Genomic DNA, 17,335 nt, shown 5'->3' with positions numbered 1-17,335 from the left:
TTAAGACCCACATCCGTTACGTTGTAGTCTCAACTTTCAAGATAAATTTGCCAGCGGGAAGTTCTTTTTCGTGGGTTTCAAAAACAAGATTGCGGTGAAATTAAAGTCACCCACTTAAAATAATATTGACAAAGATATCAACTATTAAATTTTAAAACCATTAATGCATTAAATAATTCAAAATAGAATGGGAGGTTTTAATGCGTGAAAGAATGGTAGACGCACAAGCGATAACTTTGGACGAAGTTCATCCCTTAAGATAATTAAACAAGCGAGTTGTACTGATCTTCGAATATTAACTACTCGTATATTAAATGACTAACTAATGATAACTCATATTTCGACGCGCCTCGTACGCAAAAGGATTGACCGGAATGAAACAGTTGGGTGCATTGCTTGAATTCACGTGTCATCTTTCCGTTTCCTTTCTAGGTACCATATTTCGATGCCTCTGAAGGTCTTATCTTTTATGGCACCAATTCAGGGACTTCTCCTCCCATGCTATCGAGGTGCTATAGTTGGGTTTTTATGGTAGCCATCGTCAGCCGTCAACTTTTGTGCTGTACGTACATTGGGTCATATATAATTACGTCTAATCATGTGTGTGACGTTCCCATGAATACATCATTAGCTCTGTGCAATCTCCTGTTTAGTGGTTACTCTATAGTATTGTCTTCAGCGGTATGTAAGTGGTAGGTAGCAACATACTACATAGGTAGTTACCCCTTTTATGGAAACAAGGAAATGCCGTATTTTCTTCCACTTAAAATTCGTTTTATACCACCCAAACGATTTATTATTCGAAGTATTTTTATTTATTCACACAGTAGTAGATGATTGTGTATTTATTATGCGAGGACCTATTCATTTTCAGTGGTGATCTGGGTATCTATTTGCGCCACATTTTGCTGTTCTTCTATTCTCTTCTATTCTGCTTTTGAGCGAGGTCGGACGAATGCATTAGATTACTATTTATTCATATATCCATGTTTTATCTGTTAGCCTATTTTTAACCAAAAGATTTAATTCCATGGAATAATCAAAAGCTACTTTGAAGACATGTAGGAAAGCTACAGGAGTAAAGGAGCAGGAGAATGGTGAGGAGTCGGAAATAGCATTATATATTTTATTCATTAAAGGAATAGTGTCCATATACCCGCATATCTTGCCTTATAACGCGTTCCTTCTTCGTATTGCCACGGTAACGAGTCCATTCGTCGAGAATCTCACAGGACCTTTCTTTTGAAGTAAATTATGAGTAATGAGTAACCTGATTTACAAGAATGATAGAGTGTGCTACGTAATGGGATAGCGGTAATAAATTCGCTTTAATCTAATCTAAAGCTTTACTGCACTGATAAATATAGCTAGAAGAATTGAATCCATCATTTGGAATTTTAATTAAACATGTTAATTGGTGAGCCTCGTTTATCTCATATCCTTATTACATATATTAGAACTTTATTTTTCGATAACTGTGTTAATGGTATTTATATAAAAGAATTAAAGAGTATAACTTGCTCTGTGAATAATTATGCAAGGATCTATTGGCTTATGATTGATATCTATACTCGTACTCGTTTATAAACTAATATAATGTCTTTTACTTGAAGTTAGCCACACAGATGACACATTTTCTGTGTCATCGTGAGTTTTCATCCACCACCTTCTAACCCGAGGGTAGGTCAGGCAGGTAAAGGAGAAGTCCTTAGGTACGTGAAGCCATACAGAGTAAAATTTGAGGCGTCACTTAGCTACCTCAAATGAGAGGATATTTTTAAGAAGTGAAAAATGTAATTTCCAAATATTGTACTGCTTTACTTTCATATTACGCCCCAGAATAAACTACTCAAACGCTTAGATGTTACAACAGCTTTGAAATTTTACAATTTCTATGATTTGCATAGGGCTCTTATCGTTCATACTTGCGCTTTCTCCCGAGTTTAATTTCTATTCTAACTGAACGCAGTGAATATGTCGAGGTGTAGACTCTTTATTGAACGATCAAAAGAAAGCTTAAGGCTAATAAGGGCAGGGTTCCTATTAACAGTAAATTTATGACAGGAAATAGGTGCTGGTTTCTGCAAATAAAATATATCACGATATTAAAAAAAACAGGATCCAATCTTGGGCTAATCTCTTAAACATCAAGCATATTTAGAAGAGTATCTTTCATTGGTTTAACGTCAAAGATGGTGCGGGAATTGTTCTCCATCTATAAATACGTAAACGGCTAAAATGTGAGAATGCTATAAATGTATAAACGGGTGGGCTCCAAAATGAACAAAACAAATACACCTTGGTCCAATCTGTGCAGGCCTACTATTTGCAGTAAATTGATGCAGAGAATGAGTGCAGATTACAGCAAAAAAATAATTCCATTATCAAAATAAACAGACCTATCTTGGGCGTTTTTCACATCCAACTCCCATCTTTTGAGGAGCACCCTTTTTTTGTTTTTGAACTTTCTATTTTTGCCAACATTTCCCTCCGTCTAGTATGTAATAATGGGTCTTTCATGTGACCGGTTTCACGAGGTATACATATATGAAGCCTCTTGAGCTTGCGCAATTTCTCTACCTATTTTTCTGTCGCTGTTCATGTAAAGAAGATGTATTGACGAAATACTATTTTTCAGGTTATTTTAGACATTAATTTGTAATGATATTCCAGAGTTTTAATATATCATTATTAATTCTGGGCAATACTTTTTTTTAATCTTTAAGTCTTTCATATTGATTTTAAACTCTTGAAAATTACTTTGCATTTACATAGATTTTTTTCTTTATAACATTTGTTACTGGGGCTGAAATCAAACTATTTTGAAAAACTTCTTAGTATTCATCCGGTTTTACATGCATGCATCTTAACTTTGACTCTAAGGATTTTATCTAAGAAGTCTTCAGAGATAAACCATGCTCATTTGTGGGTAAATTATTTTGTTTCATTTGAAAGTTTAGCCACAGGAAATAAGCCCCTTATGTTTGAACAGTTTAATGAAAGGAAAAATTTTATGTAAATTCAATATTCCGAAGTCTTCCTCATGACTTGAAGCCATTTCAATCCATTCTGTAAGATTACATTTTTTCATCCATAGGCTATTTTAAAACGTATAAATTGTTATACGTTGATGTTATTCAAATCATTAGAGAACTACCTCTTTTTAAGATATCATATGATTAACATCAGTTTTAATATTCGGCAATCCGTTTCCCTGAAAAATGTTTACCTTAGTCTTGTAATTATCTATTAGCCCAATATAGGTAAAGAGTTGCTTAGAAACAAAGAGATATATTATATAAATTTTCTATTACTTTGGTTCTCGTCTAGGGCCGTGAGCTGGGTATTGGAAAAGACGATCGTGTACGAGTCGAAACTACAACCGGCTTGTCGTGCCTCTACCTCTCAGCAATCACCGCCGACGACAGCGGAAAGTATGTGGTGTCAGTGGAGAACTGTCTTGGTAGTGATTGTCACTTCGCATCACTTGCTGTGCAAGGTAAGTAAAAATTCAATTGAAAGTAGTAGTAGTACTATTTAGGGGAGGTGACCGACAGCTGAGGTCATTTGCGCCATAAGGGATGGACAGGAAAGGATGAAGGGTGGAGAGAAACCCGGCGTCGGCATTAGCCTACTCTTTACGAAAGGCGCCAAGGGGTCCGCAGCTTAACGTCCCATCCAACGGACGGCGTACTCACTCAAGTGCCCTCCACAAAGCACCTCAAGTAGTGATCGAGATACCACTGAAAAATATTCAACACTGCCGGGATTTGAACCCGGGCCCTCTGGGTGGGAAGCCAGTACGATAGCCACCACACTATCTAATATCGTAATAACCTTAGCAAATATAATGCATGTAGGTAAAAGTCACCTTTATATAATCCAGTCAATGTATGGGCACATTTGTTTACTGCTATATGAAATATTCATAGATTTTATAAGATTGGAGTAGTTTTAGCATATGCCATCTAAAGATTAGTGGCGTATCCCTTAAAAGCAGTGCAGTTCTTAAAGATTATCACACCTGATCCAGCCGTTCCGTCCCAGTCATGAGCTCTTTCACACATCTTATGAAAGCTTCATGTTTCAACGGTGAGTCACTAAACCTCGCCGATTTTTACGTAAGTTGATAATCATCGTTAGATCCACGGTTATAATGCTTTTGTAATCCATTGTCATCCCGGAAATCTCAAATTACGCCCTTAATCTTTTTATCGGAGAGGGAATGCGGCCAAGTGGGGAGACAGCGAAGGAAAAAAATGTGAAGTCCGGGGTATGAAATTTCGCTCACACCTCCGATGCAATTGCCGCCTTGCTTTCAAGCTCGCGCCTGACGTCATCTCTTCCGCTCGCATTGACAGTTCAAACTGCGGAAGTCTTATTGAGCACGCTTAGTTGATTGGTGAGAAAGAAATACAGAGAGAGAGAGACACTGGTGGCGATTTAAGGAGCTTAGGAAGTCCGAGTCTTCGTGAGTCAAGTACGTCCTATTTCTAGACGACCTCCACAATCGAAGTCGCGTCTATTCTACCTCCCTCTCCAACCCGCTCTCTCCCTTTTTCCTCGCAACTCTTGGTCTCCATCATCATTCCCTCTCCACGCTACCGTGCCCATATAGGGTCTTCCAGTGTCATGAAAGCGTCTCTATATGGCACGGCGATCTCTCCATCGTGTTCGTTTTTTCACGAGACTATTAGTGAAGGAGAGTACAAACTAGTCGATCCAGGAGAACCATTCGCGTCGAATTCTAAGAACAGATAGCGTCGGAAAGTCAAAATATTATTCCTGTAAACTAAATTAATCAGAGTAATCACGGGGGAAATTCGGAATGATAATAACAGGGTAATGCGGCGGAGAAGTAAAATGTAAATTCTTTGTCAATGAGCTATCGCGAGTCGTACTCATGTTAAACGACTTTCTTTGCATTCGTATTTGGTCTTTGGATTGAAGCCGTTTATTCTCGTTGTCATATTTGAATTTTATAACCAATTAAAATTGACGGTCCACGCCAAGATGGAATTTTGCTCATACTTTTCGGTAAATAATGTCCATCCGTTAAATTACTGAGTAATATAACGTCAAGGGTAACGCAAAACACGGGAATGTTATAATTCATAAATTTCCTCTGCAAAGCAATGCTATTGTGAGCATCCCACTTTATAATAGCAATGGAATATCCATGTAAGAATGCACCCACTTTGACTGGGGGAAAAAGGATGTTATTACTCCAAGTCAGCCGCCATTCTAGATATGGCTATGTAGTACACAAGACGAAGGCGACAGAAGAGAGAATTTCCAAATGTTATGTCATGTTGGTAGTGTACAAAAAGATGCTTTCTTGCTTTTATCTCACAGCTAAATTGGATTTCATCATTTCATTCCCATGTATAACAATGCCTTGGTGACCCTGTTTCCCTTGTATTGCAGATAATTTTTATGAAAACAGAATTGAAAAGGAAAATTGCAGCTATGGCGGAGACCTAGAAGTAATTGCTGAAGCTCTTGGATAAAGAACAAAGTTATAGAAGGGGCCTCTAAAAAGGAGAGGAGAGAAAGATAGGCTACACTAAGATATAGTTTAAGAAGCTAATATCTTGAAGTCTCACGTCAGAATGTCCATAAATAGTACAAATCAAAGGCACTCACAACTCTTGTGGAAACGCATTGTCTTTGATTCTTTCTTCGTGCTTTGCAAATAGATTTCCACAAAGTATCGGCCTCAAACATCAGCTAAATTAAGAAAAAGTGTTACATTAGTGAACTCGCAAAGCGTATTTCGAAGAAGTATTGGATTTTAAGTATTAAATAAGTAGTATTGAAGTATTTACATATGTTCTAGTCTGGTGACGTGGTGCAGGGAGGGATCTTGTCCGAAGGCTCTCCGGTTGAAACTGATAGCGAATGTGAGACGGGCATAATTTTGGAATTTTTAAGGGGAAGGAGAAGACAGCTGGAGGAATGGGCCCTCCTTCCTACATTCGGTGAGTGAGTCCACGACCATTTGGGCTCATAAACCAATTTTCGTTTAAAAGTAGGCTGCGAATGAACTAATGCTGATGTTCGATTCCTGAGATTTTCAATCGGACCATAATTGCCCTGGACAATTTCTAGTCTTCTATTGGTGTGTGTGTGTGGCGGCCTGAGGGTTCTACTTTGGTGTGAATATTTATGACTTGAATGGCTCTCAATTCCAGATTTGCCAAAAGATTATCAGATTCGCGCAGAAATTCTAAATTTTCCTATGCACTAATCTTGTACTAGGTAAGGATCATGAATCATTTCCATCATTTTTTCCATTGTCTCTATCAACTTAGTATTTCTTATGAAGATAAATAATTATGATTTGATGTAAAATTACAATTTTCAAAATCCTTTCTCCTAACTATTTACGATATTTATAAACGAAGGCTGTACCACGCGCATAGTCTGCAAAGGTTTTCATATATATTTTCTACTTATAGGGAACAATACTTGCACGTACATACCAATGGAGGAATTTTCATTTTCTTCACTGTTTTTCATTGGTGTCATGGCAAGAAAAGTGATAGTTACCTTGTTTTCATCTGGCTAAAAGAAGATAAGAAGTTCTTTTAAAAGGATTTCAGGTATTTTTATGCAATCTATAGGATTTTTATGAGAAAAAATCGTGGTAAATCAGCCAATGTGTTAATCGATCAGTCAATAGAAGTCATCAGATACGTGCATTCGGGATTTTTTAACTCTGTTCTGCATTGTATAAACTCAGTTAAGAGTAAAAAGTCGACACATTTAATCATTCTCCAGCATTAGGGAATCAAGTATTCACATATAATTTCCATTTTAAGATCCCCTGGAATATGAACAACTCATAGGCTGGATTTCTCTCGGAATTGTCTCTTTTGACGATGGAAAACATATTTATAGCCTTATTGACCCATTTCAACGCTTTAATTTGCTTCCTATTGATATAATAAATTGTTAAACCTCTTTTTAACACAGTTATATTTCAATGTTAGCATTCATTCATAACTTGATTACTTTTCAATCAAATAGACGGATTCGTCTATTCGCCGATTCGATCGGCTACTGGATCAAGTTGGAGGCTACCGTCGCGTGCCGTGGTGACGAACGGCTTTTACAATTTGTAAAATTTCATAACCTGGACTCGCTTTTGTTTACTATTTCGGCACCTCAGTATTTTGTTTACGCTTGTAATTTGTGAACGAAATTTATTTGAAGGTCTGCGCGTTATATTTCTTTTATTTCCTCTCAAGGAAGAGCTGTAAGTGTAAAATTAATCATGGATTCAATAGAATTTTAATAAACTTAGTTGTATCACATAGTTGTTCTACACCCGATGAAATTATATGATCATTTTTCTTAAAAATGTAATGATTTTGTCTCGATAGCAATGGTCTTTTTAGGATAGGATAGGAGTAAGTGGAATAAGTTCAACTACGAGTTTCACTTTCCTTCGATTGCGTGGATAAAAAAATATGATCCGTGCTCTTTCATGGAGGGCAAGAAGGGAATGGGAAGGAGGCCAGGGGGATTGGAGGAACTTGCTCGGAGGAGGGAAGTGGAAACGATAAGGGGAATGAGGGTCGTAAGGGGAAACTTGAGAGGGTCATCCGGAAGGAATTCGCAGCGCTGGTGGTCGAACTCCGACTAAGGAGGCAAAAGGTGCGTATTCTTTGAGCAGCCGGCGGAGTGAAGCGAGTAAAGAGGTAGACCCGCAAAGGATCTCCTCGAGCACAGACCGAAGTCGGGCGGACGCGCACCTGTAACGCAGTCGCCCGAGTCTCTCTCTCTCTCTCTTCGGAGAACCCGCCGCGAAGGACCAGATAGCTCGTCGCTTGCAAGTTTTATTTTCAATTTTCTCCTTTCCCTGTCAAATATCAGCTGGGAGTCGAGCAATTGAAAACACGGTGAATCGGCTGAGCGATTCTACGACCCAGGCGTCTTTCCGAAGCTGCCGGCAAGAGATCCGTGCCTGCGAACGCCCGGAGCGAACACTTTTATATATAAGCATAGGCGAAGTTCGTTTTCATTTCTTTGGAAAATTTATAAATTTGAAAAATGCAAGCAGTAATTACGCAATTACCTCAAAACTTCCCATTTAATGGCGATAGAAATATTTCATCTGAGTGTCAAATTAGATCCAAGAGGCCATCGTTGGAGTTTGCTCCTCTGAAGATATGTGGCGGACATTGTAAGTATTGATTGGAGTGTACGGAATTTAAAAAATAAGTCCATAGCGGCGACTTTTTAAATTATATTTTTGGGCTAACTTGGGTTGATGTTATTTTTGGCCAAGTTTACGATGTCAGCACATCAGACACAAATAATGGCCGTTAAACGTTTTTATGATATATTTCATTTCATTTTCTTCGCCCTTATCCTTTGAACTCAATCAATCTTTTACAAAAATAATTAGTAGCCTGGGTCTTATTCTTGCTTTAAATGTACTTCTTCCATGAAGAAGTACATTTAAAGCAAGAAGACTTGAAGAACTTTCTACGATCACAACAAAAAAGTGTAAGTAGTGGTTACACCTAGGGTCTGTCTAGATAGGTTAGGGTCAGTCACGAAAAAGTCCCAATATGATTTGTTAAATGCTGACTTGTGATCTCCTCGAAATGTGTTCCCATCTTTCTTTGAGAACTCTTTTACTCTCTGATTTTTCTTAATTATCTTGTCCCAATGTTTCATACACCAAACCCATGTTAGGGTGTTTTCCATTAAATCATCACCTCTGAGCTCGTATTACTAAATTTGCTTCAATCGCAATTATTCATAAATCATTTATTTTTGCGGCACCCTTTTATTAGTTTTCCTTACTGCTCTTATTCGGTATATTTCTGGATATGTTTTGTCAAAAACAATGAAGAGACTCAATTTAGTTTTAATAATGTGAAATACAATTTCTAACAATTGTAAATTTTTGCGGCACACTGATTGTGTAAATGTATATCCGGTTTTTTATGTACCTGTATGTATATAACAGTGCAGCAGTTCTTTATTTGAAAGTAATTAGGTATAGAATTTGAAACTTCGATGCATCGTGGTACTAACTTTTTCAGAACATATAGTGTATGTGTTTAATATCACGTTAATGTTTATTCGATACTTCGGTAAAATTTTTAATTCAGTAATAGTCTGGTCGTCTGTCGTCTCTTGTCTCTGGTCCAAGTTTTATGTCCTTAAACCAAAATAAACTGGGCTTAGGATTGAAAAAATGGTGCCCAATAGCCTTGACGCTTCGAAAATCACCAATAAACTTAGGAATGAAGAAAAGTTATGCAAAATTTGTTTTTGAAAATTGTTAAAATTTAGCTAATGTAAAATGCATGAAGTGATCGTTTGGCAGCTTTCACTTGTACTCAATTTTAACAATCTTATACACAATGTAAACCAGCCTTTGTTCGAGTACCTTTCTGCTTATACTGATTCAACAAGAAGAAATAATGTACAAACTGGAATTGGAACCTGATAATTCCAGAGCGAAATGGACGTACGTGGTCTATGTATTCGCTTCAAAGATTTAGTTCGCGCTCCCGCCAAATCAACTCGAATCGCTCGGTGAGATTGATGTTCCGATATAAATGCGAAAACCGATGGGCGGGCCTAAGGGTCGTAAAAATGGTGAAAGTCTCGGCAATGAGCGAGACAAATAATTGCTATTTCAAGGTGATCAGAGGACCTGGATAAATTGGACGACTTCCGAGATGTGTGAGACAAGAATTTGGGTAAACCACAATCAGTAACGCTCAGATATTATACCTAAATTGAGACACTTTCTCAAAGAAAAACATGAAACTATAATTGAGATTATCTAAGCAGCTGCTTATTGATAATTTTGAAAATGCATATTATAATTTGTACTTTTATTAAATATCGGGCAATGTCTAAGCAAGAAAAAATAAATTTTTAATTTCTGCTGCTTTTTTATCGCCTGAATAATCGCTGATGTAATCCTATTATCAGTTTTTAAGATGTTATTTACGTTTAATTCATAGCCTAAACGTGTATATGACCATGTGAGAACTATTGTATGGAGGCATAGAAATTTCTTGATGCGACTTTCTCCGTCTGTTTTAAAAATAGTTTTTCCTTTATTAGGGTAACTGTCGTTTCTGCATGTATAATCTTAAGGAAGCTCGTCTGGGAACTTTGGAGTAACCATTATTCTCAAAATCTCAATTACCGTACACGAAAAAAATTAAATGTCATTATATTCGACCAATTAATTTAGATTTTTTTAACTAAAAATACTACATTTACCTGAAAGAATGACCAAATGTGGGGAATATAACAATAATTTTGATCAAAATTATACCTTATGCTTTTAAAATAAATTTCTACAATTTAAAAAAAATCTTAAAAAACGCTACTGAACGATACATCAAAGAATCAATAGCTGCGGGAGGTCAGAGTCTGAAGTCGTCAATAAGTGTAGCTTTTATGAAGTACGCAAGCGAAGTCTAACTCAAGATGGTTATCGTTATAACAGGTAAGCACAATCAGATGATTTTCCGACCGTGAGTGTCTACATTGTGGTTCATTTCTACAGACGAGCAAGTTCAATATTTCTTCTTTAAAATTAGCTCCTGCGTAGTAAATTTTAATATAGAATAAGACTAGATTATGTTTAATATCCAAGATAATATGGAAGTAGTAATAGATGTAACATGGCATCGAGAAAATTTATTGTCTCTAAGACAAGCATCGGTTTTGATCGTTTTTTTTCTATTTTTCTCTTTTTCGGCGCTGGCGAAGTGAAAACCTCAAAGCTTATAATCACGAAATTCTGGCGAACATTTTACTGGCTATATATGAATACCGTCGCTCTAAATAAACCTTGTACCACGGATAGTTATAAACATAGCTTGAATTATGGTTGTATATTTTAATAGTTAAATTTCACTCATAATTCAAACAGTGATTTTATAGGCAAGACGGGATTTTTGTTGCTATAGCAATCGAATGAAATGGAGAAAAAAATGATGGTATTAATTTTTTTAATTATTTGCTAATTTTGATATCTATTCGTTCCCATGGATCGAAATGAAGCTCCCGATTTACGTTTGCACAGTTTTTCTTTCAAGATTTTACTATCACTGATGTTGTAACTCTTGGCCAAAGTCCGCAAAATGCTCGCCGACTCTATTAATGAGAAAAACTCTAGGAAATAAGAAAAATTAACATTCAAAATAAACTTACTGACTTTCAGAATTAATTTAATGCATATGGGCTCTATTTATTCCTCGTGCTTGGCACTCTTGATTCCTCATGCAAAAGTTTACATAATATGAAATTTCCTAGGTTTGATCCTGTGTTTAGCATCTTGGCACTATATAAAACTTTTAATTGACGAAGATTCCTTCGATTTTTAATCCCTCAATTATTCAGTATCACAAAAACAACAAGCAGGCATCACATTCACATACATAAATAACCGTCCAAATTATTCCGATACACCTCGTTTTCTTTTGATAGAGCGACGAAAGCTTCGACTTGAAAAACGCAATTTTTCAAACGGTTTGCCTGTTCGGAAATTAGGCCTTGCGAGTTACGTATTCACTAGTTGGACCCATATTTAAATGCACTGTCAAATAAAATTGTAAAAGCTAAACCTGCAACCCATGCGGAATAGACATCCGGCTTTTCACCTCATCGACTGATAGTTCAAATCCGAGTTATGTGTACAGATATCCCAAGTTAAATATATTGTGCATTATTTTAGCTGATAAATCTGTTTCATCCTGTCCATCACGATATAATCCCTCGTACAATATTGGCTCAGAGTTGCCACTTGCATTTTATATAGTGTCCTTTCATTTCAATGAAAACTGAAATACCAAAAGCAAATAGTGAAATATTTTATACAGGCTTGATTTTTGCTATGGCACACCGTTTTTTGACGTTTTTTGGTTTATCTCGCCAGAGGCTACGTGTAGGGCGAGGTAAAAAAAGTGGTTCACCTGGAAAATGAGGGAGTATCATGAGTCTCATTTAATCCTCAGAGACTCCTACTAAGAATGTTAACATTAATATCGAGAAATTTTAGCTAAAAAGAGATTTTAAACAAGTTTGAATTTAAAATAGAATATTGAAGTAACATGTCTAGTAATCACAAGGCTTAAAAGTTACAAATCCGGTCGAAATTCTGATACTTTCAGTGACCGACTAAATCTCCACCCCTTATTGGGGCTCAGCTCAGTAGACGATCAACTCCGCATAGGTCCACATCAGAATTGAATTACGTCTAGTGCATTTTTCCTCGGACTAATTCCGGTACGTCCAATCATCGAAGAGTTTTCATTTGTATTGATTAATTTTTCTGCCTCAGTTCAAAATTCAAAATGGTTAAAAATAGTCCCCTGGCTGGGAACGACCCTACCCTTGCTAAATTAATGCACCCAATTACCAGAAGCCGAGCGAGATTTGGACTCTAGAACTTAATTTAGGTTTTCGTGTTACTAACCTAATCCAATCTGCTATGTAAATAGACATAAAGGTGTTCGTAATTAGTATGGTATAAAGTGTAAAGTAAATTACAGTTAACTTGCGCAAGAGGAAGAGTTTTTCCTAATCATTTTCCATTTTATCAGACATGATAAATGCAAAATTATTTCTTCCTCCAAGAGATATATTCCTAGCCTAAACAACTATCATAAATTTAAATAAAAATTCCAGAGGTTCCGCATGCAATCAGGATTAGAGTTGATCATAAATCAAGACGTGATGCATGTAATGTGTAGTTCAAGTAATCTTCCAAATATATTCCACCAGCCACTTTTAATGTTCTTCGCTGCCTCGGAACAAAGAATAAATTCAAAAAAATACCAAGAACACCCTCTAAGCCTGTTTCTTTTCATCAATATCAAATTATTGGTGTTATTTACATCAAGGTCATTTCAATCTATTGATTAATAGACTTTTTTGAACACAGTGTCATTTATTTTGTTCTTTTCCTGGATTTATGTTAAAAGTACGGAATTCAATCAACAAATTAGGCATGTGTATTTTGTCAAAGCATTTAAGCGTTCTTCATAGGAATCTGTTAAACCTGGTTTTCCTTGATTTATTTTTTCAGATCATTTCTTCCGAAAATGGCCCAATATCCTCGCCGTAAAAGTGCCTCTTAAAACAAAAAAACTTGCTAAATTTCCTTATGAACTCTGATGTAAAGCAAATGTGCAACAGTATTTTAAGCTTATATTAAAGCCAATACTTCTGAGAGAAATAAATCTACTATTTATGAAAATCAGTCGGCGAATATTCAAAGTTAACCGTAATAAAGTCGTTCTTCATTGGCATTGCAATAAATTTTCTTTTGTTCTCTTTCAAAACGATTTCATAGTCGCTATTTAAGCGTGAGAAAGAGCTGTTTCAGCCAAGAGCAACGGAGCAATATTTATTCAACGAAGTATTGTTTCCTAATTTGGTGTGTTAAACCATTACTAATGACAGAATAATCTCATATTTTAGGGGTAGTCTCCACCTCATGAACACAAATGGTGCCATAAATTTCGTCGATGAACGTGCATGATTACTCACTTTTCTTGAGATGGATACAATTTATTTCAATTTTAATGCTTGTATTCTGAAAATGCAAAGTCAAAATATATGCAGAAGTCAAAATATGCCAATTGTTCTATTGTAAATCACAGCGTTTCTTATGTGGGCGACCAGAGTTATTACTCATTAAAAAATGGTAATGCAGTTTAAGCAGTTTCCATTGTATATCTTTTATTTGAAGTGCTATATTTAGACTCTTTTATTGGCAGGGATGCGTCATAGTTGTTTTGTTTCATTAATGTAAATTATTATTAATTTTCACTTTATTCGTTGTTCGGTAGGGTAACTGATAAAACTTCAAAACGGCACTGGCTATGGGTATCGCGCCATCCTAGTATGTTAAAAGCAAGCTGAGAGGGGTTTTCTTTTACCTCCTCTCCGTCTCTCTCTCCACCCCCACCCCTCTATTAACCCTTTTCTTGTACCCCCCCTCTCTCTCTCTGTCATTCTATATCTCGCGCTTCTGTTGCTTGTCTATGGGTTACCGATATTGTTGCGCCACTAATGGAGGAAGAAGAGCGCAGAAATCCTCTCGGATTGGTAATCATAGAAGAGGGAGGGAAGAGTATTTGAGTCGTGGGTGTGAAGGGAGGGCAGGAAGGGTGGGTGGGGGCAAGTGAGGAAAGAGTTACGTGAGGAAAGTGTGAGGAAGGGGGAAACTACTGTTCTCTCCCAGAAACAAAAAGAGTTGGTATGCTTACTGTGTATCTGTTTAGAAGGAAGGGAACCGGGCGGCAGGCTGGAAGGGGAAGCGATGCGCATGTGGGTGGTAGCGCCAGTTTGTCTCGCATCGGGATTGGGAAGCGTCAGTTCGGGGGTGGAAGTCTCCAAGGTAGGAAGGGAATTGTTTGGTTTTACTGACGCCAGGGAAAGAGGTAGTGAGGCCCGCGGTGAGGACGCCTCCGGCGTGACACTGGCACTATTTTCCGTGGATTCTGATGGTATTTCAACCCACTTCCTTTGCCTTTCACGCTGGGAAACGTCTCGAATAGTACGCATTATCCCTCTGCGTTCTGCCGATGGCTGCCCTAAATACGTGCGCTGGTGAGGAAGAGAATACAGAAGGGGGAAAAATCGGTAAGAAATTTTTGTTGATTTCTTGTTTTCGCCTGCATTGTGTCCTCATTCTCGCTCTCAAAACAGAAAAGTGATAATTTGTAGCCTGGTGTAAGTGGAGTGGCTTATCGTGGCCTCGTCTTTCTGGCCTTGCTTCTAAAACGAGTTATTATCCACAGTTGAATGGGTTGTAGGAGAGAATCTCGTCCATGCACGTCGCACATGTTCTGGCCCTCTAATTCAAAAGGTAAAACCCAGTGCGCAATATCAGTAACGGGAGAATTAGTTGCTCGCGCTGTGTATTCTTTCTCATGCAAAAACATAATATTACTACATTGTATTATTCATATTCTCTATGAAGGTTATCCTAGCTATATCTAAATAAGAAATTTATAAGGACTTATAAAATAGGCGGACAGGTCTAGGTATACTTATACTCGTAATTATGCTGATTCACCAGGAATGTTGGCCGTCAAATTTCGGTTTTCTGAAGACTGCCCAGAGCGAGAAAAATATTTTAATATTAAACGTTCAAAAACATTATAGTTCTCTCGCTATGAGTCGATGCTTTATTTGTTGACTCATTTCGATATAATTTTACTAACTAAACGTTACGTGATGAGCAATCCATTAGTTCTTATCCTTTTTGTGCTTCATAAAAAACTCCGATTGGTTTCAGTGTGTCAGTCTGTCTTCTCGTGTCGATATAATTTCCAAAACCGATAAGTTTTGCGTTACCTAATTGGACAGAAGTTGACCTAGAAGATAGTTAATCTGAAATCATTAAAATAAGCCAATTTTATCTAAATTTTTTTAATATTGTGATTATGGTTATCCCCAATTGGGCAGGGCCTTTTGAATTCACCGGCCTTTCAAGATTCTGCCAAGGGAACATGGTACAGTTGCAACATCCCAACCCGATTATTTAATTTCAATTAGTAATTTTTGTTACTAATTCCATGTAATTAATAAAAATCTGTAGCATTCAAAATCTCGGAAATTTAATGAGGTATTTGAATGAAATATTTAATAGGCAAAATGATGTGTGGAGGATAACATAGTTATGATGATATGTGGCATTCACGGTGACGCCTTCTCGATGGATGGATACAAAAAAATATGTCATATTAACGTGATATTCTCGATACAGATAAATGTGAGAATGATCAAACAGTTATCAACCAACGTCAAATCAACCCAATTAAATCTGCAACACATGATTAATCCACTTAAAAACTTAGATGAGGGAAATATATTATTTTTTAAATATGAAACTTGATTTAGAAGAGAAGGAAAAAAGGAAATCTAATCTCTCTTTAGAGCATCATGGAGAAGGGAACACGAAAAGACCGTCTGCATGGATCTGTGTGAAACCTTTCGTACTGTGAGCTGGAATTCAATGCTGCTTTTCTAGAGGAAATTTTAGTTTACTAAAAATACAGCATATTGGGATTTCCAAATAAAAGTAGGGAAAGATACATTTCGACATTGAGAAAAATTGTTCAACATCGACATCGAGGTCACCAATGATGGGAGAAGCGAAATTTAAATGGTGAGCAGAAGAGCCTCAGCGAAGGAGGCTACTATCGGAAGAAAAAACTATCAGTGGAATATCAAACTAACTAGGATAAAAATATGTAAAATTCATTTTTAAATGTTTTATCCGCGGCTTTGAACCGTACAGTGGTGGCAGGTGGCTAGAACTTGCCGCCGTTCATTTAAGCGGAAACAGTTAAGTATGTGCCGAGTATTTCCTTAATTTATGAGTATGTCCATAACAGTACGCATGCATCATAGGAATTGACGAACATGAACCAATTATGAGATAATGTAGATTAGCAACAGAAAGTGGGATTAAGTTGCTCCCGCGGAAGAGGTTATTTCCCAATGCTAGCGCAATTCAAGGAAAGCGTACATGATGCACATCCTCAAATTACTACAAATCACAACTAAGCTAACTCGCACCCTTCGTGTTAGCCGGACTGCGCGCTTACCTTCGATTGAGTGCTTAAAGCAAAACAACGCTTATAGTTCCGCGGTTCTTCTTGTAAAAGCAGAGTTTAAACTAACACACTCTTCGAGAAAATGTGCTCCTAAATTTTACGTTTCACAGCGTAATTAATAGAGGGAAATTCGAAGGTTAGCATTTGAAACAACGAAAAATACCATTTTGAAATATTTGTAAAATGTATGTAAAACTTGAGGGCATAAAAAAGTAAGCAGAAGGTTTTTCATTATAAGTTTCATCGAGTATTTCATCATGTAACGATAGTTATGACTGAACGATATTGATACATTGGTAAGTGTTAACTATTACTACCAGACAAGATTACTGTCATCAAGATTTCCTCAATTTTCTATTTATGGCAGTAGATATATTTTAACCGTAAATGAAAGCGGTGATTACCGTAAGTTTATCGCTAGCAAAATTACCCATGAGATTTTGTACGTTTATTGTGCAAATATATTGATTAGTTTCAATAAAATATCCAAATTAGAATTTGTTGTTTTAAGAGTTAACGCAGATAACTAAAGCCGATCAGTATTATAAATCTAAGTATAAAATATCAGCCAATTTTGTGGAAATTAAGAACATGGAATTCTAGCCTATTGGTGAGCCTATATGATGTACTTATATTATGTTTCAAAGAAAATCGATAGTTTTATTGCATATCGTTTATTTTATAAGTAGCCTCTCCCATTTCATCCAAATTGT

At 36.7% G+C, this 17,335-nt stretch overlaps 1 protein-coding gene across 1 annotated transcript in view; it reads left to right on the top strand.

Annotated features, from left to right (window-relative positions):
- LOC139690900 (titin homolog) overlaps positions 1-17,335 on the top strand; it is a 370,135-nt gene that overhangs the window by 341,841 nt on the left and 10,959 nt on the right. Inside the window, exon 39 of the mRNA XM_071588519.1 lies at positions 3,331-3,499. Coding sequence (XP_071444620.1) covers positions 3,331-3,499 — 169 coding nt within the window. The remainder of the gene's footprint in view (positions 1-3,330; positions 3,500-17,335) is intronic.

This window comes from Hetaerina americana, unplaced genomic scaffold (genome assembly GCF_022747635.1).
Source record: "Hetaerina americana unplaced genomic scaffold, ioHetAmer1.1.p SCAF_3, whole genome shotgun sequence".
Classification (NCBI taxonomy): Eukaryota; Metazoa; Arthropoda; class Insecta; order Odonata; family Calopterygidae; genus Hetaerina; species Hetaerina americana.
The sequence above is the reverse complement of the archived record's forward strand: the minus strand, read 5'-3'. Positions and strand labels throughout refer to the sequence as shown.